This window comes from Alnus glutinosa, chromosome 8 (assembly GCF_958979055.1).
Source record: "Alnus glutinosa chromosome 8, dhAlnGlut1.1, whole genome shotgun sequence".
Lineage (NCBI taxonomy): Eukaryota > Viridiplantae > Streptophyta > Magnoliopsida > Fagales > Betulaceae > Alnus > Alnus glutinosa.
In genome coordinates this window covers 7,579,649-7,603,086 of record NC_084893.1, presented here as the reverse complement: position 1 = coordinate 7,603,086, position 23,438 = coordinate 7,579,649, and the positions used below count along the sequence as shown (strand labels likewise).

At 33.8% G+C, this 23,438-nt stretch overlaps 1 protein-coding gene and 1 pseudogene across 1 annotated transcript; both read right to left on the bottom strand.

Annotated features, from left to right (window-relative positions):
* Window positions 1-1,657: 1,657 nt before the first annotated feature.
* On the bottom strand, window positions 1,658-2,778 carry LOC133876070 (uncharacterized; annotated as a pseudogene).
* Window positions 2,779-5,056: 2,278 nt separating this feature from the next.
* Window positions 5,057-9,314, bottom strand: LOC133874811 (probable LRR receptor-like serine/threonine-protein kinase At1g74360). The gene is made up of 2 exons (XM_062312670.1): window positions 8,926-9,314; window positions 5,057-8,523 (listed from the first exon to the last, which is right to left on the bottom strand). The coding sequence occupies exons 1-2, from the start codon at window positions 8,987-8,989 to the stop codon at window positions 5,285-5,287; spliced, it is 3,303 nt and encodes a 1,100-aa protein (XP_062168654.1). The 5' UTR covers window positions 8,990-9,314; the 3' UTR covers window positions 5,057-5,284.
* Window positions 9,315-23,438: the final 14,124 nt, after the last annotated feature.

Here is a 23,438-nt window from a genome sequence, read left to right as displayed (position 1 = left end):
TTAAAAAAAAAAAAAAAAAAAAAAAAAGGTTGAAAATCTAAGGTCGGTGCTTTTACAACTTGGATGCCGCGTTGTATGCATATATGAGAAAGAATACAAGTTGGTCGCACGCGTGACGCGTCAAAAGAAAAAGAAAAATTAAGCGACTTCTTGGAAACTTCCTCGAAGCTCACAACGTAATTATTGCCGGACTGACCTTTGGCTCTCCCTCAGTCCCTCTCACATAATATAAATATCTATTCATCCGCTTTACAAGACTACATTATTTTTTAAAAAAAGTCATGTTTTTTTTTTGTCTTACTTTTTGGTCCTTCTTCCTAGTTCCTTCTAAGTTCTAACTCTTGAAAAATCGCCAGAAACTCAGATCTCTGCGTTAATCTTTGTTTTCAACTCCGAGATTGAACTTGGCCCTCAATTTCTTCGAGTCATATGCGTTTTCTTGGCCCTCGGAGCCACCCCCTAAGGGTGGCGGCTGGTGCCCCCAAAAGTGGCGACAAATTCTGCGCAGTTTCTAATTCAACAAAATTACTTTTATTCTTCTCGAACTCTGACTGTCGTCTAGACGGTGCACGCTGGAACGCTGAGCTGTTCAGAATCTTTTCGACACAAATGGGCGTCTGAACGCTTAAGTGGACCATCCGAACAAAAACAAGGGATCCAACTTTTGCTTAGTTGAAAACTGCCCAAAATCTTTCTGGAACTCTGAAATTGTCTTCTTGAACCTCGCAACATTGAAACTTATCATATTAAGACATTTTTTGTGTTAGAGAAATAAACTTTAAATACTTTGAAGATTCTGATATAATACGACATTCTTGTTAAAACAACAACATTACATGATAGTAATTTTGTTAATAGAATGTAGCCAATAAAACTAACAAACTCTTCATTTGATCATTCTGAGACAAAAATCACTTAATCGATTCAAAAATATAATCCCAATTCAAAAATAAAAATACTCTCCCTTTTTGTCTCAAAGTGACAAAGAGTAAACAGAGTATTGAAAAACCAGTTATAAAATTAACATAACATGAATAAAAGTAAATAGTCTTAAAAGTAGCTCAAATAATCAGAAGTTTGTAAAACAACTGATAGAGAGATGAACAAAAACCCTTCATGTACTAAATCCTGCTGATCCACTAAAATCAAGTGACGGAGAGAGATCGGTACATTAAGCTGGATTTGTGCAACTTCGGCTTCTAGCTCATAAAGTCGAGTACCATAAACTGAATACCCTCAATCACTTGAGTCTACAAAGCCTGAAATTGTTCATCCACAAATTGAAATCCTCTAGTCAACTGGTCTGCAAGACGAATGAGAAAATTCACTACTAAATCTCTAAATCCTAAGACCTTTAGAATTTAAGTATATGACTTCAACAACAGTCTGTTTTCTAAAGCATCCATTTGTTGGATAATGTAATGGGAGCCGCTGAATGAAATATTCCTTAAAAAAAAAAAAAAAATTAAAAAAAATATAGTATATTACAGCAGGAATCCAGCAAACTGGCCGGATTCCGAAATCAAGTTCGCCGGAATTCGGCGATTGTGGCCAGAAGTTGCTGGATTCTAGCGCAGATTGCCAGATTCCAACACCAGTTCGAATATCCATGAAATTCAACTTTTAAGTATGTTCACATATTTAATATCACAAGCCATAATTAAGCAACCCATAAGAAAACAGAGGTCACTTCTCAGCCTTCAGGAAAATCCCAACCTAGCAGATGATTGTTGTATATACCTCACCAACGCCGACACGAAATGAAAGAGGCTTTCTACGATAGTAGCTGCAGTCAAAAACCTTCCCATTCTCCAATTCCCCAACATAATGTACCTGCTCATCCACTGAATCATACCACTTATGACATATAGCAACCACAAACATATTCCAAAAACATTGTTTTTAAGCACTTGATGAATAGCATACACACATACTTAGAATTCAATTATTTAGATCTCCAAATAATCTAGAAGCTTAGAAAAGAAAGATAAAACTATATATCACGTTAATGAGCTGTCCCTTGAGTCCTTGACAGCCTCAGGGTCAGTTCCTAAAACTTTATCGCAAAAGGCAAGCCCTGAGGGAGCTACTGTGAGCTCACATGGAGCCGCATTGGCTGCTACAATGGCTTCGGGTTGCAAGAGAACATCAAGAAAGCAAAAAGAGAAGCCGAAACCAAGCGCTTCTCTTCTCCTGATGAGAGTTGGGTTCACATTTTGTTGGAGTAGAGGAGCCAAAGAGCTACTACTCTGCTGGGACCGGCTTGAGAAACTGATGTTTGATGCTTCTGTTGAACCAAAACTTTTTATGTGTAGTTTTGTGAAATGTGTAAAATTGCACGCGTTAATGAGACTTTGTTTGAGCAGAATTTTCAAGGAAAAAAGAAGGAGAAACAACAAGAGTTGGAATCTGGAAAAGGTGACGGAGAAATCCTAAACAAGCAGCACCTTGAAGGCCAAAAGCATGCCTTTACTGGTAGATGCTTTTTAGCCTAAAGGCATGCTTTTGGCCTTCAAGATGTTGCTTAAAATCATATTCACTCGGACACCAAAGTTTACACAATTCACTCCACTTCGGCCGGTTTAGGACCTCTCCACCATCTTTTCCATATTCCAACTCTTGTAGTTTCTCCCTGTGCCTTGCTCCTTGCAAATGCTGGTTTGCTTTCTCTCCTTCACATTTCCTGATATGTTCCAACTCTTCTATCTTTCCCTTGTGTTTTCTTCCTTCTACGTGCTGCCTGAGATTAAAGGCACCTGAGCACAGCACTTGGCACATCTCGCAAAATGAGTTGTCTGTCTCATTTCCAAGTATGACATTACCAAGAAATGGTTGGGGCTGTTGAGGTGGCAGGTATTAGAAACAGGTAGTCAGCTATTTTTGCTTTGTCCCCAAAAGACTTGTGCTCAGAACTGGACTTGGACTTGAACTTGGCCCATCTGCTGGTGTTAGACTGGGGCTAGGACTTGGATGAGAAGGTGGCACCTGATACAAACGATGATATTAGTTCACAAGATTACAAATACAACTGAGCAGAAGAACTCTATCACATATAAAGCAAAAACATTGAAGAGAGGAAGAAGACAACTTCGAATAACTTATGCCACTCTGTCATGTAAAATCAGGGCACACATAAGCCGAATTATATCCAACAAATTATTGATTAACCAGATCAAATTGTACAGAAATCAAAGATCTAGTAAGCAAATTTATAGCTAGGTACTGGAAATTATCTCCAACTCTCTGACTAAAAGTTTATTTTTTTGCAACAAAGAATCTATACTAACTATGTGATGGGTTTCCTTTTAGGCTAGGACAGATGCACATCTACACTTCTAGTAACTCTTTAATATAGACAGCAAACATATGAGAGCATTTAATAATCTGGGTTCTACCAAACAATTCCTAATGAACTTTTCAGCCCAATGCTCATGCATTTTCTGAAAAAGAAGAGGGGGAAGGAGGGGGCTTGAAAATCTTGGTTGACAGAGCAGACATAGGTTGTATATCAACTAAATCAATATAATCCATATCTTCAACTAACTCCAATTACAACCTTGAGTGCTATGTAAGTCATTTATGTCTTTGAATAGAAGTCTGCTTTTTAATAGGGAAAAAGATATTCACAGTGGAAACCAGAAAAACAATCTGTTTTAACTTTATGGTGCCTGAGAGAAAATAGAAAGGCTAAAAAAACAACGGTTGATTCATCAAAAAAAAAAGGAAGAAGAAAGAACATTTGTTGAGGAAAAGGGAAATAATCCAGCCATTTATAAATCGTCAAGCTGTCTTAAATTTGAATCCTCACCTCCAAAGGCATAAGATCAATCATATGATTATTTAAATTCAACTGCAACATAGATACTTTCCTCCTATATGAATAGTGATAGCACCAAATTTACTGTCGGAATCTGTTTGAAAAGCAAAGCAACAAAGGAGTGACATAGTTCTTAGATAAAATGGCTGAAAACAAAGCAACAGAAGTTTTAGACAATGACACAGTAAAACAATCACGATACTAAAGACATTGCATCTCCATCAAGAACTAAAAGATCATGACTTTGTGACCGTGATCCATGTTTACATAGAAAGGTAGTGAATTAACAAATGGTAGCAAGGCCACTGTTTATGTCAAATTCAAAGAAAATCCTTGAAGATCATTTTTTGATAGGAGATTTTTATTCTGTCAAAAACAAATACTGATTTGATATCTACTCTTAATATATAGCTATAGAATAATACACAAGTGCTAACTATTGATGCTAAGACTAAAGAAAATCAGAATGCAAGGGGAAAGCAGACTAGGAAGCTAAATCTGCTACATCAAAGGCAAAAACTGTATGAAAGCCAGTAAAAGGGCACAAATCAAACACATCCCAACCATTATTTCATCTAGAAAGTGCATATAATCGCATAAAGCCACCTCCTTTTTCTTTTTTCTGGAAAACAAATACCCACGCCACTAAAATTGAGAAAGGGGAGATGAAACTGGATGACACATTACCCACACTACTTCTAGGCAAGACTCGTAGATACGTCATTAGAAAGCACAAATCAAACACAAGTCAACAATTACATCATTTATTGTCTTATGACTCTTATTTATATCTTGAAAAAAAATTGTTGTAATCCTTTGCATACAAATTGTAGTGCGTGGGACAAATAATTTCTTTAAAAATAAGACTTTGTAAGGTACTTTACGAGCCAAAAGCGGAACTAGCAATTAGAATTTAGAAGGTAAAACTGAAAAAATAAAAATTAAAGAGTAAAATTTTTATTTTTATTAAATTATAATATTTTTTAAAAAAAAAAAAACAAAAACATGGTGACTTGCGGAGTTGCGGGCACGTAGCTCCGCCGGTTTTAGGAGCAGTTTCATTTCCTGCTGTGAGTGCTTTCTATATTTTTTTTTTTACCAAATATTTTGTTCAAGTGCAAGTGCTGGAGAATGTTTTGCAGATAAAAACAAGTTCGACAGAGCATCCTTTCAAACCTCCAAAAAAAACATGCTCCTTTTCTGGGATTAGCTGGGAAATAGTTAATAATCTAAGCTCAATTAATTGAAGATTCCTTATTACTGGTATTTCTCCTTGAGCTGCGTCAAGAAATTGCATAACAAAATCCATAAAATTACAACCAAAAAAAACCCCTCCTTCAACTAATGAATGATGTTTACAAGAAGAATTACAGAAGTCAAAATTTTTGGAGTATTATATGTGTGTAAACTGTGTATAGCATCCCTAGAATTATGGACATTTTTTCTTCTTCTTCTGGAAACCTGAAATCACGGGGGAGGAGAAAAGGAGCCATAATTGAAGTCTCCCCTAGTGGAGGCTATCATAATCAGCATAGCTAACACCTCCTTCATGTTTGGTCTGGCCTGCGGAGACTCCGCCGTGCACTTCACCCCAATCCGAAGCAGATCACTCATTTCCTCCGCCCCCTCCGCCAGCCCAGACCCCAGAAGCACAACTGGTATGATTGATCGGCTCACTCCATGTCGCCCATTTCCCATCACCCGTCTTCCCCATTCCACAAGACATTCCTCCCCTCCATCCACCGCCCGCCGCCCTGTTGCCAGCTCCATCGCCAGAACCCCAAAACTGTACACGTCGCCTTTTGTAGTGGCATGCCATGTTTGCCCGTACTCCGGCGCGACATAACCGACTGTCCCGGCCACCACTGTGCTCACATGGCTATCCCCTGCATCAACAACTCTGGCAAGACCAAAATCTGTGACTCGTGCTTTCCCGTCCTTATCGAGCAGGACATTGCTGGCCTTCACATCCCGGTGAACGATGGCAGGGAAGCATTCATGGTGTAGAAACAGTAGTGCACGCGCTACGTCGATTGCCACATCGATTCGCCGCCGCCATGTCAGCTTCATCCGGTCTGATACAAGATCCTCCAAGCTTCCACCTTCCATGTACTCGTAAACCAGAATTTTCTGCGAGCCGTCCAGACACCACCCATAAAGCGTTACAAGGTTTGGATGCGGCCAACCAAAGCCATTTCCGCTCAGAACCTCCATTTCTGCTCGGAATTCCTTTTCCCCCTCCACTCCTTCTCTTTGAAGCCTTTTTACAGCCACTTCTCTCCCATCAGGCAATACTCCTCTGTACACTGTGCCAAATCCCCCCTTCCCAATAATCCTCTCCTCCGAAAAGTTGCCGGTAGCTTTTAAAATGTCGGCATGTGTGAAAGCTGTTTTGTCCAGACGGATGACCTTAACGGTATCTGACAACCATGGTGATGAACAGCTAGAACTTGATGCAAAATCATGCGGGCTTTTTATTTCCTGTAAAAGATATCCTGGTGATTCTGATGGGCTTTTTATCAATGAGCAGATTAGGACCGACAAAACCCCACATATTAAGAAAGCTAGAGTCACACCTAGGAACGCCAAGAATGCAGCCAATTTTGTGGGCCTTTTCGGCTTCCGATCCATACTCTTAGGGGGTTCACCTGAAGAGTTATCAATGAACCTTGGAAGTTTCAACAGGCGATCGCCGAGATATGAGTCCTTGCCAAACGTTATAAATTGCCCAGTTGCTGGAATTGTGCCTGAGATCAATGGATTGTACGAGATATTGAACTTGCTCAGCTCAGCTAGTTTGCTCAAGCTCTCCGGGAACGTGTCAGAAAAGTTATTCCAAGACAAATCCAGATTCTGCAAGCATTTAATGTCACCGATTTCCTTTGGAATTTCGCCCGAGAAATTGTTCCTGGAGATGTTTATTACTACAAGTGGGATCTGTCCGATCTGAGGAGGGAGTTTCCCATAGAAATTATTGATACCCAAATGCAACATACTGAAATTCTGCATCTTGCCAATATCTGGAGGGATCTCGCCGGAAAGTCGATTCCCGCTTAGTTGAACATAACCGGAGATTTGAAAGGTCCGGACTGATGAACCGGCTACACATATTGGGAAAAGACCATATCCTTGAAGTATCCGATCCCATATGCTTCTGCAACTCTTCCTTGTGAGGATGGTATACACAAAACTGAAAGGAGGGTAGTCTGCTGGAATCCACCTCCTCATCGCCAAACACTCCCCTGAGCCAGCAATAATCCGGTTATTTTGCCGGATATTATACTCAAAAGTAGCTGTGGCATTGCTACCAATATTCGTCAATTCAGGTGGGATTTTCCCAGAGAGCTGGTTGTTGGCAAGGTTTAACCACAACAAGCTTGTGCATTTCCCCAACTCCGGTGGAATTTCACCCGTTAGAGAATTGTTTGCAAGCATCAACCATAAGAGTGAGCTCAATTTTCCAAGGGTGGGCGGTATTGATCCACCTAGCCTGTTAAAAGAAAGGTCAAGGGCTTGCAGGAGGGACATGTTTCCATATTCCGGCGGTATATTTCCAGAAAATTGATTGTAAGCAAGGATCAAGAAGATCAAACTTGGCATTTCAGAGACTTCAACTGGTAGTGGACCTGAAAAACTGTTGTAGCTCAGGTCTAATCTTGAAACATTAGGTAGCTTGAGAATCCCCGACGAATTTATTCCACCAGTGTATGAATTCCCGTGCAATACAAGAAACTTAATCTGCGTGAAATTCCCGAAAATCTTTTGTATATCTCCTCCAAATTTGTTCTTGCTCAAATCCAAGAAGGTTAAGTTATTCAAATTCAGAAGCGAATCAGGGATCACACTGGCAAAGTTGTTGCTCCCCAAGTACAAAGCTTTAAGATTCGAAATCGATCCAATCTCAGCTGGTATTTTCCCTGTAAAATTGTTCCCCGACAGATTCAAAATAACCAGATTTCGACACTTTGATATTTCCTTCGGAACCCCACCAATGAAGCCATTTTCCGACAGGTCCAGAATCTCCAGGCTACAGTTTTCAGTGAACATGGACGGCAAAACAAGCCCTGTGAGATTGTTTTCGGAGACGGAAAAATCTAGCAGCCTTGCAAAACCATTCCACAACTCCCCACTGAAGTTATTTGAGCTCAAATCCAAGTACTGCAAATTCAAGCAATCATCGAAGCTACCATTGATCCCACCCGTGAAATTATTCGCCGATATATTCACCACAACCAACTTGTCACAAATTGCCGGGAAGCTCAACTGTACCTCCCCACAAAACCTGTTAACAGACAAATCAAGCTTCTCCAGGTTCCTCAATCCAGACAATTTCAGCTCGCCTTCAAGGATGTTATGTGACAGATTGAGATGCACAAGATTCTGGCACCGGCTCAAGTCCTCCGGGATCACTCCACCCAGAGTGTTCGTGGAGAGGTCGAGGTATGAGAGCTCGGATAGCGATGAGAAGTTTCCGAATATCTCGCCGGCGATTTGGCTGTTCGAGAGGTTGATGCCGGTGACCCTTCTAATTGTCTGGTTGGAACTGCATATTATTCCCGGCCAATCATCGCATAGGCTACTCGAGTTCTGACTGTTCCATTGGGAGTATCCTCCTCGGTTTACGCGATTGGTTCGTTCGAGAAATGATTTCAGTTCTAGCAGGGCATCTCTGTCTGCTTCCAGAGAATTTCCAGCGACAAGCACACCTGTAAAATCAAATAATTAATTTAGATCCAAACATATTTAAGAAACAGAATCGTCCTCCAAAAACGCCAACATGTTTGGCAATCAAGAATCATCCTCGGAGAACGCGAATTCCCTCAATAAAACCTTTAAAAAAAAAAAATGTTTGGATTTGGAACTGGAAGTCTGATTATATATGCATGAGAGCTTTTATGGTTAATATATAGTACTACTGAGAGGTCTTGGATGCCATGAAAGATGATCTTGAGGAAGAAAATTTCGTGAATTTAAAAGAGAGCCAACCGATCGAAGCTATATACATGAATTTACTGACAAGAAAAAAAGAAGAGAGAAAAAGTATTATCTAATGGAGGAGCTGAGAAAGAATCAAAAGTAAAAATAGAAAAAATTGGATTATTAATTACCTGTTATCAAGATTAAGAAAATGATGAACACAACGGAGCAAGAGTCAGTTTCCTTGTCTGACATGCTACTTCTAATATGATCTTCTTCTTCTTCTTCGTCTTCTTCTTCTTCTTCTTCTTTCTTCTTTTGTAAAATTTACAGTCAATGATCAGTTGCTAGAACCCATGAATTATATCCCAAAACGATCGAGTTGTTTTATATTAATTAATGGATCCGTAAATATGCGAATGTTGAACGCACTGGCATGTCGTTGAAGAGCAGCGCCTGCATATAGATGGATAGACCAAACCAAACTTGCAACAAATGCTAGCTTCGCAGTTTTCTTCCCTTCTTTTATAATATTAATTTATTGGGGAAATTATTTGTTAGTCTTCTCAATTGTACCAAATTGTCTGCCGTATCAAAACTGTCTTCAAGCTTCTTATTAGTTCAACACGGTCCCTCTCCCTCTCCTTATAGTTATTTGATACCCACGTGGATGCACCTCACAACCAATTGTCGGTTAACACGTGGCATGTTCCAGGATTATAACTTATTTTAAAATTAAAGCTTTACCCTTAAATTTAAAGAAAAAAGAAAACCAATGGTGTTCGGGAGTGACTGTACTTAACCATCCTTAAAAGAGGTTTCCCTGACCGTACCTCATTAAGTGAAGAGCAATTAGCTATCATCCCCCCTCACAGGAAGGCACCAACCGCTTGATGAGAGGCGGTCAATCGCCACTCATATGGTGAGGGGAGGCCATTCATCCTTTACTAATAAGGGGAAGCTTGCTGCCCTGTTAAGGGAGGCCGGCCATCAATAATGTCATATGTTAATCAACGATTAGTTGTGAATTTGATCAATGTGTACATCTAATGACAAAGACAATTTTATCGGGCAAATAGCTTACCCCACTCTAGGGATCAATTTGGTACAATTGCAAACCACATAGGCTAAATAAATCATTATTTTAACTTCATAATGAAGTATGAGTACTACTTATTTCCATACTTGGGTCCAATAAATACAATTATTAACGTTACTTAGTCGTTAACAACATAATTAATCAGCCTTCTTAATACAAAACCATGGGAAAAGTCTTAATCTCTGATTATGGGAAAGATCTTAATCTATGAAAAGTAGTAACGCAAAATTAACGGATTGATAATATTAAATTTTTTTCACATTTATTCTTGAGGATATCTATTTTCTTAAAAAAAAAAAAAAAAAAAAAAAAAAAAAAAAAAAAAAAAAAACTCGATAATTCAATACTTCGATTTACATATTCATGAAATTTCTGTAAAATATCTATGAAATTTCCATTAAATATTAGGGGAAAAAGAAAAGTATTAGAAGCGGAGACTTTTCTTCTTCTAGAGAAGGAAAAAAAATGGAAATTAAATTAAAAAAGCTAGGGGCGGGTAGGCCGCCCATGTTGACTGTACCCCGGCTTTGGGGTTTGACCCGGGACTCTTCCGGTCTTGAGTCTGACTGTACAAAATAGAAATGATGCGCTCGTGTTTGTGCTTTGAATTTCGTCAAAATCAACCTATAAACGTCAAGAAAATGCAAAATAGAGTCGGCGTTTATGTCGGTTGGTAAGTTTCCTCTATCTTTTGTGAACCTAATGAAGAAAATACGACCATTTTTAACTGTAGTGGTTACTTTAACTACTCAAAATATATATATATATATATATATATATATATATTTTAATTATTAATTTTTTAATATAAATTCTAATAGATTATTTATTATACTCTTTACTTCTTTTAAATATTAGGGATAACTTCACAAAAGAGTATTGAATTATACGCCGTTTTGAAATAAGCTTATTAAACTAGCAAACGTCTCAAACCGGAGTATCCATGTTTCCAAACATCTCACCTAAGGGTACTCCGTTAGGATTTGCTGTTAAATCCTAATGAAGTACCCAAAATATCCCTATCTTTTTTTAGGAAAAAAAAAAAAAAGAAGAAGAGAAAAATACTAAGATTTAGGTGTTTGTCAGAATTTAATTGAATTTGAAAAAATACAAATGCATGAATCTTTGAAAAATTTTATAAATTTTTTTTTTTACAAAAAAAAAAAAAAAAAAAAAAAAAAAAAAAAAAAACACATGGATATTTTAGGAATTTTGGCAGGATTTAAAGCAAATCTTAACGTAGTATCCTTAAGTGAGACGTTTGAAAACGTGAATACCCCAATTTGAGACGTTTGCTAGTTCAGTACCTTTATTTTAAAACTGCGTATAATTTGATGCCCTTTTATAAAATTATCCTTAAATATTATTTTTTAATGTATTTTTTTGTTGTGAAAGTTGAGAAAGAAGGAGATAGAAAGGGGGAAAGAGGGGAGAGAAAGGAATTAAAAAAATAAAAAATAAAAAATAAAAGAAGAAGAAGAAGAAGAAGATTAGAAGATGCTAGCAAAATGGATGGAAATGCTCTATTATGAAATATATGTCGAAAGAATAAAGTGGCTCATAATAACTAAATATAACCATAACGAGCCATATGAAGGGTCTGCTGGAGTCTGGAGATGCTTTAAGCATTCCCGTTCATGTAGTCAAATGTTATTTTAGCTAGTTCAGATGTTAAAATGGAAAAAAAAAGAGTTGTTTCCGACTCAACAATTTGGCTACTTTTTTCTTTTCTTTTTTCAATCTCTAATATTCTCTATGCTCTCAATAAAGACTTCTTGAAAATAATATTTAAATGTAATATTGAAAGTGAATAATTAAAATAGAGAGTAGGACATAAGTGACTTGGACGGGGTAGCTAAAAAAATTAAAAGTAAATTTGTTGTGCCGAATGTGAATAAGAACCATGGTTTAAGAATTTTGGAGGCAGTCACTCTCGATTTGTTTCTTTTTTTCTTTGAGAAATTATCAAAACACTCATAATGCACAACAATGACACAACACCAAGGCATATTGGGGTGGAGCTCACATAGTAGGTCTCACCCCAATGTGTCTTAGTGTTGTGCCATTGTTGTACACAAAGAGTACAAGGATCACTCCCTTTTTTTCTTTTTTTTTTTGGGAAAAGTACGCATAAACCTCTCAAACTACCACTCAATTGTCAATGTACCCCCTAAACTATCAATTGTGTCAATGTCCCTTCCTAAACTACCAAAAAATGTCAATGTCAATGTCCCCCTAAGACTAACAAAAAGACAAAAATGACCCTAATTTTTTTTTATAAGACAAAAATGTCCTCATAAATTCAAAAAATTAAAACTAAAACTAAAAAACTAAAAAATATATATTTTAAAAAAAATTAAATAAAAAACGAAACAAAAATTTTTTTTTTTTTTAAAAAAAAAAAAAAAAGAACAAATTTTTAATTTTTTTTTTTTTTTTTAAAAAAAAAAAAAGCAAACAAAAAATAACTGAAATTTATTTTTTTTTTAAAAAAAAAAAACAAATGAAAAAAAAAAAAAAAAAAAAAAAACCAGTTTTTGTTAAATTAAAAAACGAAAAAAGAACAATTTTTTTTTAAAGAAAAAAAACGAAAAAACAAAAAACAAAAAATAACTGAAATTTATTTATTTTTTAAAAAATAAAACAAATGAAAAAAAAAAAACAGTTTTTATTAAATTAAGAAAAACAATTTTTTTTTGAAGAAAAAAAACGATAAAAACAAAAAATAACCGAAATTTATTTTTTTTTTTAAAAAAAAAAAACAAATGAAAAAAAAACCTGTTTTTATTAAATTAAAAAACGAAAAAGAACATTTTTTTAAAAGAATAAAAAAAAAAACTGACAATTATTTTTAAAAAAAAAAAAGAAAGAAAAAGAAAAAACAGTTTTAATTTTTTTTTTTTTTTGGAATAAATTTTTGTTATTTTATATTTTTTTAATAATTTTTTTTAGTTTTTATTTTATTTTAATAATTTTATGAAAGGCATTTTTGTCATTAGGGGGACATTGACATTTTCTGATAATTTAAGAGAAGAGATTGATACAATTAATAGTTTAAAGGGTATATTGACAATGATATATTAATTTGAGGGAATTATATATATTTTTCCCTTTCTTATTTTGGCGGTGGTGTTTATGTTGTTGCCCAATGTTTGAATCTAAAACCAATCTCAATCTCACGCCGATCCATTCCAATTCTGTCAATATCAGCCGCCCAAAAAATTGCGAAAAATCAACGGTTTCTGTTTTACTCTTATTTTAAAATAGGATTGGGTGTATAATTAATTAGTTATTTATATAATCCAAGTTTGGAGAGGTAAAAGAAATATATGTATTACAATTCAACGGCAGCCTTGTGTCATATAATAAGGGATTTAAGAAATGGATTTAATATATGTGTGATGAATTGGTAAATGCCAATCTTCAAATCAGACAAAAATTGATAGATATTTTGAATTGTTTGAGTTTGCGATTTTGAATTGTTGCGTTTTTAAATTACAAGCAATGAGGTATTTTTTTTAAGATGTATAATTTTAAAAGCTAAACTGCGATTTTGTTAAACGCTTAAATGCGTTTTAAAAAATCACGTTTGCTTGTCTCTAATATTTCTTATTTCTTTTTCGGTCCAAGAGGCAGATAAAGGCCATTTTGGCCGCTTTAACCAAAATTTAGGGCCGACTATTATATTAGGCGAATTATGCAATCGCTTAAGGCGCCTAGTAGAATAAGGTCCACGAACGGCAATAGTATAATTGAGGTTCCTTCTATAAAACAAATGTTTAAAGCCCCTTCTATTCTGATATGTTTGGACGAAAACTTTGTCTCTTTCTATAATACTTCTATTTTCTTAAAAACTAAAAAAAAAATAATAATAATAATAATTAATTTAAAAATCTAAAATAATTAATTTAAAAATCTAAAATAATTAATTTAAAAAATTAAAATGAGATTTTAGTTTTTTAAATTAATTTTTTATTTTTGTTTTTAAGAAAATAATAGTATTTTAGAAAGAACGATAGAAAACTAAGAAAAGTAGCAATTCTGATACAAAAAGATAGTTTGATGTATCAAACTGTCACGCCCATCACTTTGCGAGGCTTTTTTGAAAATGGTTGGTAATTGATAGGTTTTATATATATATATATGTTGTGCGTATAATTTTAGGGAAACAAAACAGCAACCAATTATATGACTCAACTTAAAAAATTATATTTTCATAAAATAAAAACGTTATAAAATTATAGTAATTAGGGTTATGGCCCTCTAAAAAATCTGAAAAAAATAAAAATAAAAAAATCTAAGAGTGTTTCAAATAATCCCTCTATGACCTCTCCCCTATTCAGTTTTTTTGGTTCTATCATCACCGCTAGTTTGGTCCCCCAATCTTAAAAGGCTGACTCCATGACTAGCTATAGTGTTGGGAATAATTACATTCAGACTGACTAATTTGAAGAATTATGAGTCTCTAGGTCAGTACCGGCCCAAGGAAAATTGGCGGCCCTAAAGCCTATACAGCATGACTCTCAAGTAGTCCTATTCCGAGAAATAGAAACACAAATTAGTCATTCACGAAAAAGCTATTCCCAAGAATATGCAACAAGAGATGCATCCTGATTAAGTCCTGGGAATGCAAACATTTCAAACCAAGAGTCAATTCAGTTAGCCAAGGTACGGGACATGCATGTCTTAGGAACTTAGGTCTCATTCAGCCAAGGCCTGAGACAAGCATGTCTCAGGAACTTAGATCTCATTCAGCCAAAACTCGAGACAAGCATGTCTTGAAAACTCAAATATTAGTCTACCAAGGCCAGGACAAGAATGTCCAAGGAACTCGGGTATCAACCTCATCCCAAAAAATTTGGATTAGAACTCTACTCCAAGTTGAATTGAGGTAGAAGTCACAATCCAAGTCCAATTAAAACTCCTTGAAGAATCCGGTCAACAGTTCTATTCCCAGTAGAATTAAGATAAGACTCTCAGTCCAAATCTAATCCCTGAATATCCAGGATCACTCTGAAGATCGGGACCAGATACTACAACACTCCTAGGTCAAGAAATGAGCAAGAAACTTGATTCAGGTTTACCTCTACCTCTTAGCCTATAAATAGGCATCTATATTAAGTATAAACATAAACTAAATATTTTATGCATAAAGCATAACATACTTTTCTTTCCTAAGCTAATTTAGGCATCAGAGTGAAACCCTGAAAGGGTTTCTTAATTTTAGTTGTTTTGCCACGTAAAATTCATTGTCTCTATTTTATTTTATTATTGTTTTCTTTCCCGGAGGGTCTTGATTATTATGTTTTTCACTTACTATAATTCATTTGAAAAACAATAACTTTTGTAGAGTAATCTATTTTATGTAAACCTAAATAGAAAAAGAGAAGAAGAAGTTTTTCTCTTGAATTCTTGGATACACACAAAAGAATAACAAAGGAGAAAAACTCTCTTTTTACCTTCAATATGTTCATCATTTTCAACGTTACTCAAATCCAAAACTCATTATTAGTCTTACATCCATCATGCCTCAAGATTATTCTCGTGGAAAAAGATCTTCTTCAACCAGTTTTACCCTCTTTTTATCTTTAATTACTTCTGACAACTTTAAAATCCTCCTATTTTTACACAATTTTAGTTTATTTGAAAAGTATATTGCTCATATATAATCTACCAATAACAATCTTGCCTTCAACAAGAGTTTCATTTTTGTCCATGGTTTCAAACTATTATCAAGTTGTAGTTGAAGTATATTTTATTTTTTTCTTATCTATCCTAATTCAATTCTTCTATAAATAAGAGCATTTTATATTGTAAAGATCAAAAAAGAAGAGCAAAATGTAGCTCTAATTAAGACTTTATACTATAAACATAAATCATAGACTGAACCACATAATTTTTTTATATTTTTATTGAATCCACTTTATACTTATCTTTTTATTGTGCTATCTTTTCTTTCATATATATATATATATATATATATATATATATATATATATTAGAAAAATTGATGACCGTGATTGAAAAGATTGAAAAGATTCTCAACCAGCAAGTGGCAAGTGCACACCAATGGCCTGAAAATGCCATTCTTAATCAAGACGGACCAGTCAATATTAAATGCATTAATGTTGTCCATATATAGCTTAGAATAGTACATGGTACTTAATAGAAAAAGAAAAAAAAAAAAGAAAAAAAATCAACAAGCTCCAAACAAATCAACGCAAAGTTCATTCAGAAAAAGACATCAACGATTCCTTTCATGTCAAGTCTGTCTCTTTCCACGTTAATTGGTCAAATGAAAGGAAAATGTTTTCCTCCAAAGAGTTGTTGGGCTCCTCCTTTTCCTCGTTTATCGTCTAAGACAAGATAAAGGTATATCTATATATTACTCTCCTTCCTAACACCCTCATCTAATGCCTTTTCTATATCTAGGGCCAACTTGAGCGGATTCTTATCTTCAATAATTTTGTTCTTCAAATCACTAGTAATTTGTGCAGTAAATATGAAATAATCTTTATGAGACCCGCTGCTCCAATATGTTTTCCTGGTTATTGTCTAAGAGTTCGTTTGGATTTACGATTTAAAAAAGTACGATTTAAAATAACGATTTTAATGTGCGATTCGAAAAAATGATTTTTAAAAGCGCAGTTAAGCGTTTGGCAAAATCACAGTTTAGCCTTTAAAATCGCAAATTAGCTTTCAAAATTCAGCGTTTTCAAAAAAACACCATTTTACTTGCGATTTGAAAAGATAAAAAACTCAATTTCTAAACGATTTATATTCTACAATTTGGTTTAAAAACGAACTTATTATTTACGAAATCGCAATCATAAACGCAGCCTAAGACAAGAAAAATGAATGTCTATATTAGTCTTCCTTCTTAAGAGCCTCATCAAATGACTTTTTTACATTTGGGTCGTATTGAAATTTTCAGCAATTTTGTTGATTAAATTGTTAATAATTCGTGCAAAACATGTATATATAAGAGATTTTTTTTTTATGAGATTAATTCCTTTGAATAAATAGATTTAAAATTTATTTGATTAGATAAGTCGTATGTCACCCATCACATCTCGTTCCTTGGATATGGCTTCACGGCAAAGGTAAGACATTCCGTCACCTGTGACCGTGAGGCTGTCACCCTCAAATGCAGTGATCATATTTGAGAAAAATCAAAGTCCAAAAAGAAGGGCTATTGGCTACGGTAGTACGTATGTCAACTGTCGTGTAATTTAGCTACTTCTTGTTGGGCTGTTGTTATCGCTCCTCCTACCACCATCAACAAAACTAATCCAACTAATCTCTCCATTATATATATATTAATTCAGATCAACAGCAGATCTTCTATAAAGTTGATTTAATCAAAGGGTGCTACATATTTACTATAAAGTAATTATAAATTGATTTGAAGTTACAATCATAACATGAAGGAATATATTACTCAATGGGTAACACACATTTGACACCATCATCAATAGCAATATTATTTTATTACTAAATCATAATATAATTCGTAATAAAAAAATGCTAGTGGTCATTTTACCAACGGCTAGCTTACGAGTTAACGTGACAATGCAATGCGGCACTGCCACATCTACCATCATCAAAGAAATTACACACTCGAGGACATACTGTCCTAAAGTCATCTAGGAAAGTACCACTCTTGAGTGAGATTTGATCCGGTACTATAATTTTATTTTATACTGACACGACACTGTCACGTCAATGAATAAAGCCAATTCTTACTTATAGCAGTACTGATCTTTGTACCAATCTAATCTTTATTAGTTAGCTGTCTATTATACATTATTTAGCACATTTGGAACAATATCGTTAACAGAGGCTGAAGTGCAGCTCGTCTAGTCTAATAAACAAATTTGTTTAATCAAAACATTATGAGCACGTACGCCAAACCAATCACTTTCAATAATTGTTTAATCATGAATATAAAGAATATGAATCACTTTCTATAAAATTTGATAATATTAAGAAATAAATTTGAAGAAAAGAAGAACAAAATAGATCTAAACAAGACAAAATAGAATACGATTCAGAATTATGTCTTAAACTAATAGGAAGATGTAAAATATTTAATCATTTAATTGAGAGAAATAAGAGCATAATATAGCTCTTTGTCATGTGAACATAGATCGTAAATCAAATCAAATCAAATCTCTTATCTCCATTTTATTATTTCGCTTTAATTTTCTTTATATTATTTTTTCTTTCCCATAGAAGGCATCCCACTTGGTATTTAATTAGAAACAGAAATGAAAATGCACATCATCTTCAAGATGGGTCCATATTAGGGTTTCTATAATATCACTGAGTTTTAAAATATGACTAAAATATCAAGATTTTAGACCAATGATCTTCACAGTTTAGGACAATCTTAATAATTGACCTAATGTACAGAAGGGACCCAGGTATTATATTCATGGAAGGAAAATGCTAAAGATATTATTAATTTTACGACAACTCTTTCAGAAACTGACGTGACATTATACGTGAGTTAGTTACTTAAAAAATTTAGTAGTTAAGCTACTGACGTGGCAAGCAAAAACCACATATATATAAGAACCACGCCAGATTGTAAAATCAGTATGTTGTAAATTTTGTAGTGTCTATAGCAACGCTCTTCCGTCATGGAATAGGACCCGGCCTCTCCATATCAATAAGTAAAATGAAAAACATTCATTTTCAAGTTAAAATTTTGTTTTGTTGTATCTAACGATGTACATGGCGCCATGTCATTTGAGTAATTTTAAATGATTAAATCTTTAAAATCTAATATGAACTATGAAATAAATCATGATCTCTATTTCAGGTGATCTCATAATCCTACTAACATGTCTTAACTATTAGCGAAAATCCATGAATGAGGAGATACCGCATTTATTTTTAGGTTTAAGACTATCAATATATGTTTAAGCTAGCTAGTTAGTCAAAGCAAAGTTTGCCATTTTATTATTTTAAGTGAAATAGAGAGAAGAATTATTCCATGATTACAATTTCATTTTGTTACATTTAACCGTGTATATAATGTCACGTCATTAAAAAAATTTTAAAAGTTGTAATAACATATTTATTACGTACCATCTGTACGCCGTTAAAATTGTAAAATAAAGCATCACAGACAGAAATTTCTTACAAGCCAGTTTGTAGATTGACATGTGTCCCTTAATTAGCATGTGAGAAGCAAACATGTTGTATTAATAGAATGTGCTTCTCACATGTTATTTTAATAACATTAATAGAAAAATATATGATTCTCATATATTTAAATGACACATGTCACTCTTATATAAGAGTGGATTGTATAAAGAGAAATGATCCTTACACTCATTTCTCACAACAGCCCCACAACAAGCTGACGTAGCTGGTAATATTTTATTAATTTTTTACAAAAAAAATGAAAACAAAACAAAAAAATAATAAAAGAGAAATGATCCATACACTCATTTCTCACAACAGCTTCACAACAAGCTGACGTGGCTGGTAATATTTTATTATTTTTTTTGTTTTCTTTTATTTTCTTTTTGTAAAAAAATAATAAAATATTACCAGCCACATCAACTTGTTGTGGAGCTGTTGTAAGAAATGAGTGTAGGGATCATTTCTATTATATAAATTTGTAGAAAGATGCTGCCCTTAAACATCAAACGTTGTCAAGTGATTGAACCTTAAAAAAGAAAAGGACCTTGCTAATTAAGGGTGCATGATTCACGTGTTTTCAGACAAATATGGGGTTAAAACTTTGTTAACAATCTTTGTCAGCAAAAACCACTTTTCCCACTGCACATGTACACGTGCACAAATGCTAGACTATTCTAATTCTGATTCTGATTCTGATCCATAAAAGTGACCACTCAACACATTAGTTAGTAAAAGCATATGTTCACCTTGTTTTTTTGCGCAATTTTTTTTTTTTAGATATTTTTAACGAAATTAATTTTAAAAATATTTTTCAACTTTTAATTTGTATAAAAAATTAGCAATGACATAAAATAGTCAGCAACCTTCGGCCGGAGGATTCCAACAACCTCCGGCAATGGACAAAGCAGACTTTGGCAGTTGCCTGAGGCAACAGAGAATGAACATCGAGAGACTGCGTGCAAAAAAGATAAACTCAATTTCGAAAAAATAATTTACGATCTTAAAAAATAGAAACTACTTTACGAAAATTTAAAAAAGTTTTTTGGCCAATCAAAAATGTTTTCGGTTTGACAACGATTCTCAGTCGTACCAATTGTACTCCACCGTCGGCTAGTAAAATAAATATATATGGCAAAGCAATTAAGAGTATTCCATTGCCTTGTGGGACAAGTAGGAAAATATTCTATTTTTATTCTCTTAGTTTAGGTAGTATTAGACTAGTCTTATGAATCCTATGGGGATTTGACTTAATTCTGAATTGTAATCCTATCTCTAAGCCTTTGCTTGGGGTGAATCAAGGCATGCAAAAATAATTATCAGACTTAGTATTTGGAGGCCTAGGAACCTTTGATTTCCTTCTGCTATTTCATTCAATTATGAAAATAGGTCGGAATAAGAAGCTGAATACGGCTTCTATTCTACTTGAAGGGTGTATTACTCAATTACTTACAAATTCTCGTAACATCAAAACAAACGGAACCTTAAAAGACACACCCCATTACCCGTTTTTTTTTTTTTTTTTTTTTTTTTTTACATCATATTCTAAACGTTGTTAATTACCAACTTAGTAAAACATCGATGATTTTTTTTTTTTTTTTTTTTAAGTTTAAATTAAAAAAAGTGAAAATTAAATCATTTGATTAAAACTCTAACACGCAACCAAAAGTCTATAAATCCAAGAAAAATATTAAATTTTTAGGAAAAGACAGCAAACATAAATAACTTGTCCCTTTCCTTAAAGAGATCATTTGTCATTTTTATTCTACCTCTTAGCAACACCAAAGGCCCAATTATATCCTACACATCCGCCAATCAGTCCCATTCTTGGACTTGGCTTGATTCCAAAAAGCAATCCATTCAACGCTCGTGCGGCCGTCACCCTCAAACGTAGGACTCCGATTGTGATCAGCTTTCGTGCAATAAGAGTATAAATCTTATTCGGGATGTTGTCTTCGTCTTATTGTATTGACTCAGTTTATTCAAAATAAGTACAATCATTTTAAAAAAAAAAAAAATTAATTAATTTTATTAATTATATTAATATAAATGAAAGCAATAAGCCTTCAAATTAGTAGGTTGTGGAATTATCTAGTAGGATATACATGCGGATGCGGTTATTTGTAATATCCGCAATCACATCCGTAAAATACACATATTATTTTTAGATATCTGTATCCACGTCATGTTTTTATTGAACGTATCTGTGCGGTTTTTGCAGTTGTTAAATATGGTTATTATATGTTATCTGTATGTTAGGTAATGAGCATTTTGGACTTATTTTAGTCTTTTGAGCCTTCTGTGGGTCTCTATTATAGTTTATTTTAATCAATTTTGAAAGTAATTTATGTTAATTTTTAGTATTTTGGGCTTGTTTTAAAAACATTTTAAAGCCCTAATCTTTTGAAAATATATTAATTTCGTATTACTTTTGTTTTTTTAACTTAGTGTTACATGAGAAAGTAACACAGCCAACCAAAACAATGTAAACATAACCTATACCTAATCCAAAAGGATGTCATTTTGATATTAAACACCCAAATGACGTCATTTGATGAATTTATTAAATATAAAATATATATTATATATAAATGGTATGCAGATGCGGTTTTGGTGATATAAATTATATATCAAGTCCACTACCAGCAAATAAGTGTTACTATAGTCACGCCTAGGGGTAAAAATGAGAATAATAACCATCCACATCCGTCATCCGCACATGCAGATGCGGTTAATAACTGCATGCGCAATCCCTTTACATATAATATATTATATATATATTTAATAAAATTCACTAAAACGAGATCATTTTGAATTTTGTAAGTTTAGGACATTTGGTTTATGTTAAGTTTTTTTGTCACTATCATCTCAAAGTCATACTTCACTACATTTATTTTTCTTTTCTTTTCTTTTTTTTTGGGTAATCCAAATCTAGATTACTCTATGAGACAATGACAAGTTGATAATCGTGAATTGTATAACAAATAAAATCTTAATTTATTTAAATTTGTATATAGTAATAATCGCATTATTTAATCTTTCACATAAATTTAGATAGTAATCCAAAACGTACATTACCTCATATGCAGATAGCAGATAATAACCGCAATAATCTCGTGGATACGAATGCAAATACCTAAAAGTGATAGCTTCATTATGTAGATGCGGATATTACTAATAACCGTATTCGTATCCGCACCTGCATTTTCACACATAATCACGCCCACAAGTTTATATATATAAGGCAAAATATTCACTTGGGGCAGAGCCATTTGTCTAGCTATCATGACATATCCAAATTGTCATCTTAATTCTTAATTTGCCGGCCAATAATAAGAATGATTATGAATGTGTAGAGAAATTGTTGTTTGAGTGAGACTCAATTGGCAAGTACTCATCTTATGCTTATCTATCTAATAAAGAATTAGGTCAACGAAAAATATGGAACATCCCAAATTCGTCATCCATCCCATGAGTACGTTGCTTATGATTATATAAATCCGAATCCCTCTTTGACTAAATAAACAAAATTGAACGAGGACCAACAACATATATACAATACAAAGTTTAATGCTCTCTACGTCCTTTTTACTTCAATCTCACCAACTCTTATCCCTTTTTGTTTCTTTCTCAAGGAATAGGACAATTAAGTAATATTGAAGTATTAATTGAAGAGATATGTTATACATCACTCTAAGTAGTTCATCTACGGTTCATCCCCTTTTCATGTAGACTTTTCGTACAAATTTAATAGTTGATTTGTCAAAAAAAAAAAAAAAAAAAAATAGAGATGTACAACGGATGGACAACAGAATGATTTGTAGCATTTTTCTTAATGAAATGATTAAATTTATCATTTTCTATCAGTTTAAGCTTTTGGAACAATTGATTTCACATGGTATCATAACAAAAAATTTTGAATTCGAACTCTGATTTAACAATTTATCCCCATGTTAAATATTCTATATATCGAGCTTCACTTGTTGAAGAAAATTTGAGCTCATACGTCATAGAGAGTGTTGAAGTATTGATTAAATAATTAAGGCTCTATTCATTTCGACGTAAAATGATTTTTGTATTTTTCGGTGTTTAATGCGACGAAAAACATTTTACTAGTTTAAACTTCTCATTCTCCCACTATCTGACCTCCACCGGGCAACCCCCCGAACACCATTGGAACTTTATTGGGCCACTAACGGACCACCACTGAGTCATTGTCGGGACGACGTTCAAACTCAATTTTTTTTTTTTTTTAATAACTAATAGGTCACACATGACCTAGCTGTTAGGTATATTCATTTTGGCATAAGTTTAACTTGCTTTTTTCTTTTTCTTTTTTTTTTTTGTTCTAAAACGACACAAGTTTAACCTAATAAAATGCATAAAAGAGAAGAGGGAGTAGGTACCACAAAGTTTTTTTGGGAGCTCAATGGTCAAAGCCAAGTTAAAAAA

What these genes read in the sequence shown, in the direction of transcription:
- LOC133874811 (XM_062312670.1), bottom strand. Translation starts at nt 8,989, where the DNA reads ATGTCAGACAAGGAAACTGACTCTTGCTCCGTTGTGTTCATCATTTTC. An exon ending in TTTCTTAATCTTGATAACAG is followed by an intron (nt 8,524 to 8,925) that starts GTAATTAATAAT and finishes TTGATTTTACAG; the next exon opens with GTGTGCTTGTCGCTGGAAAT.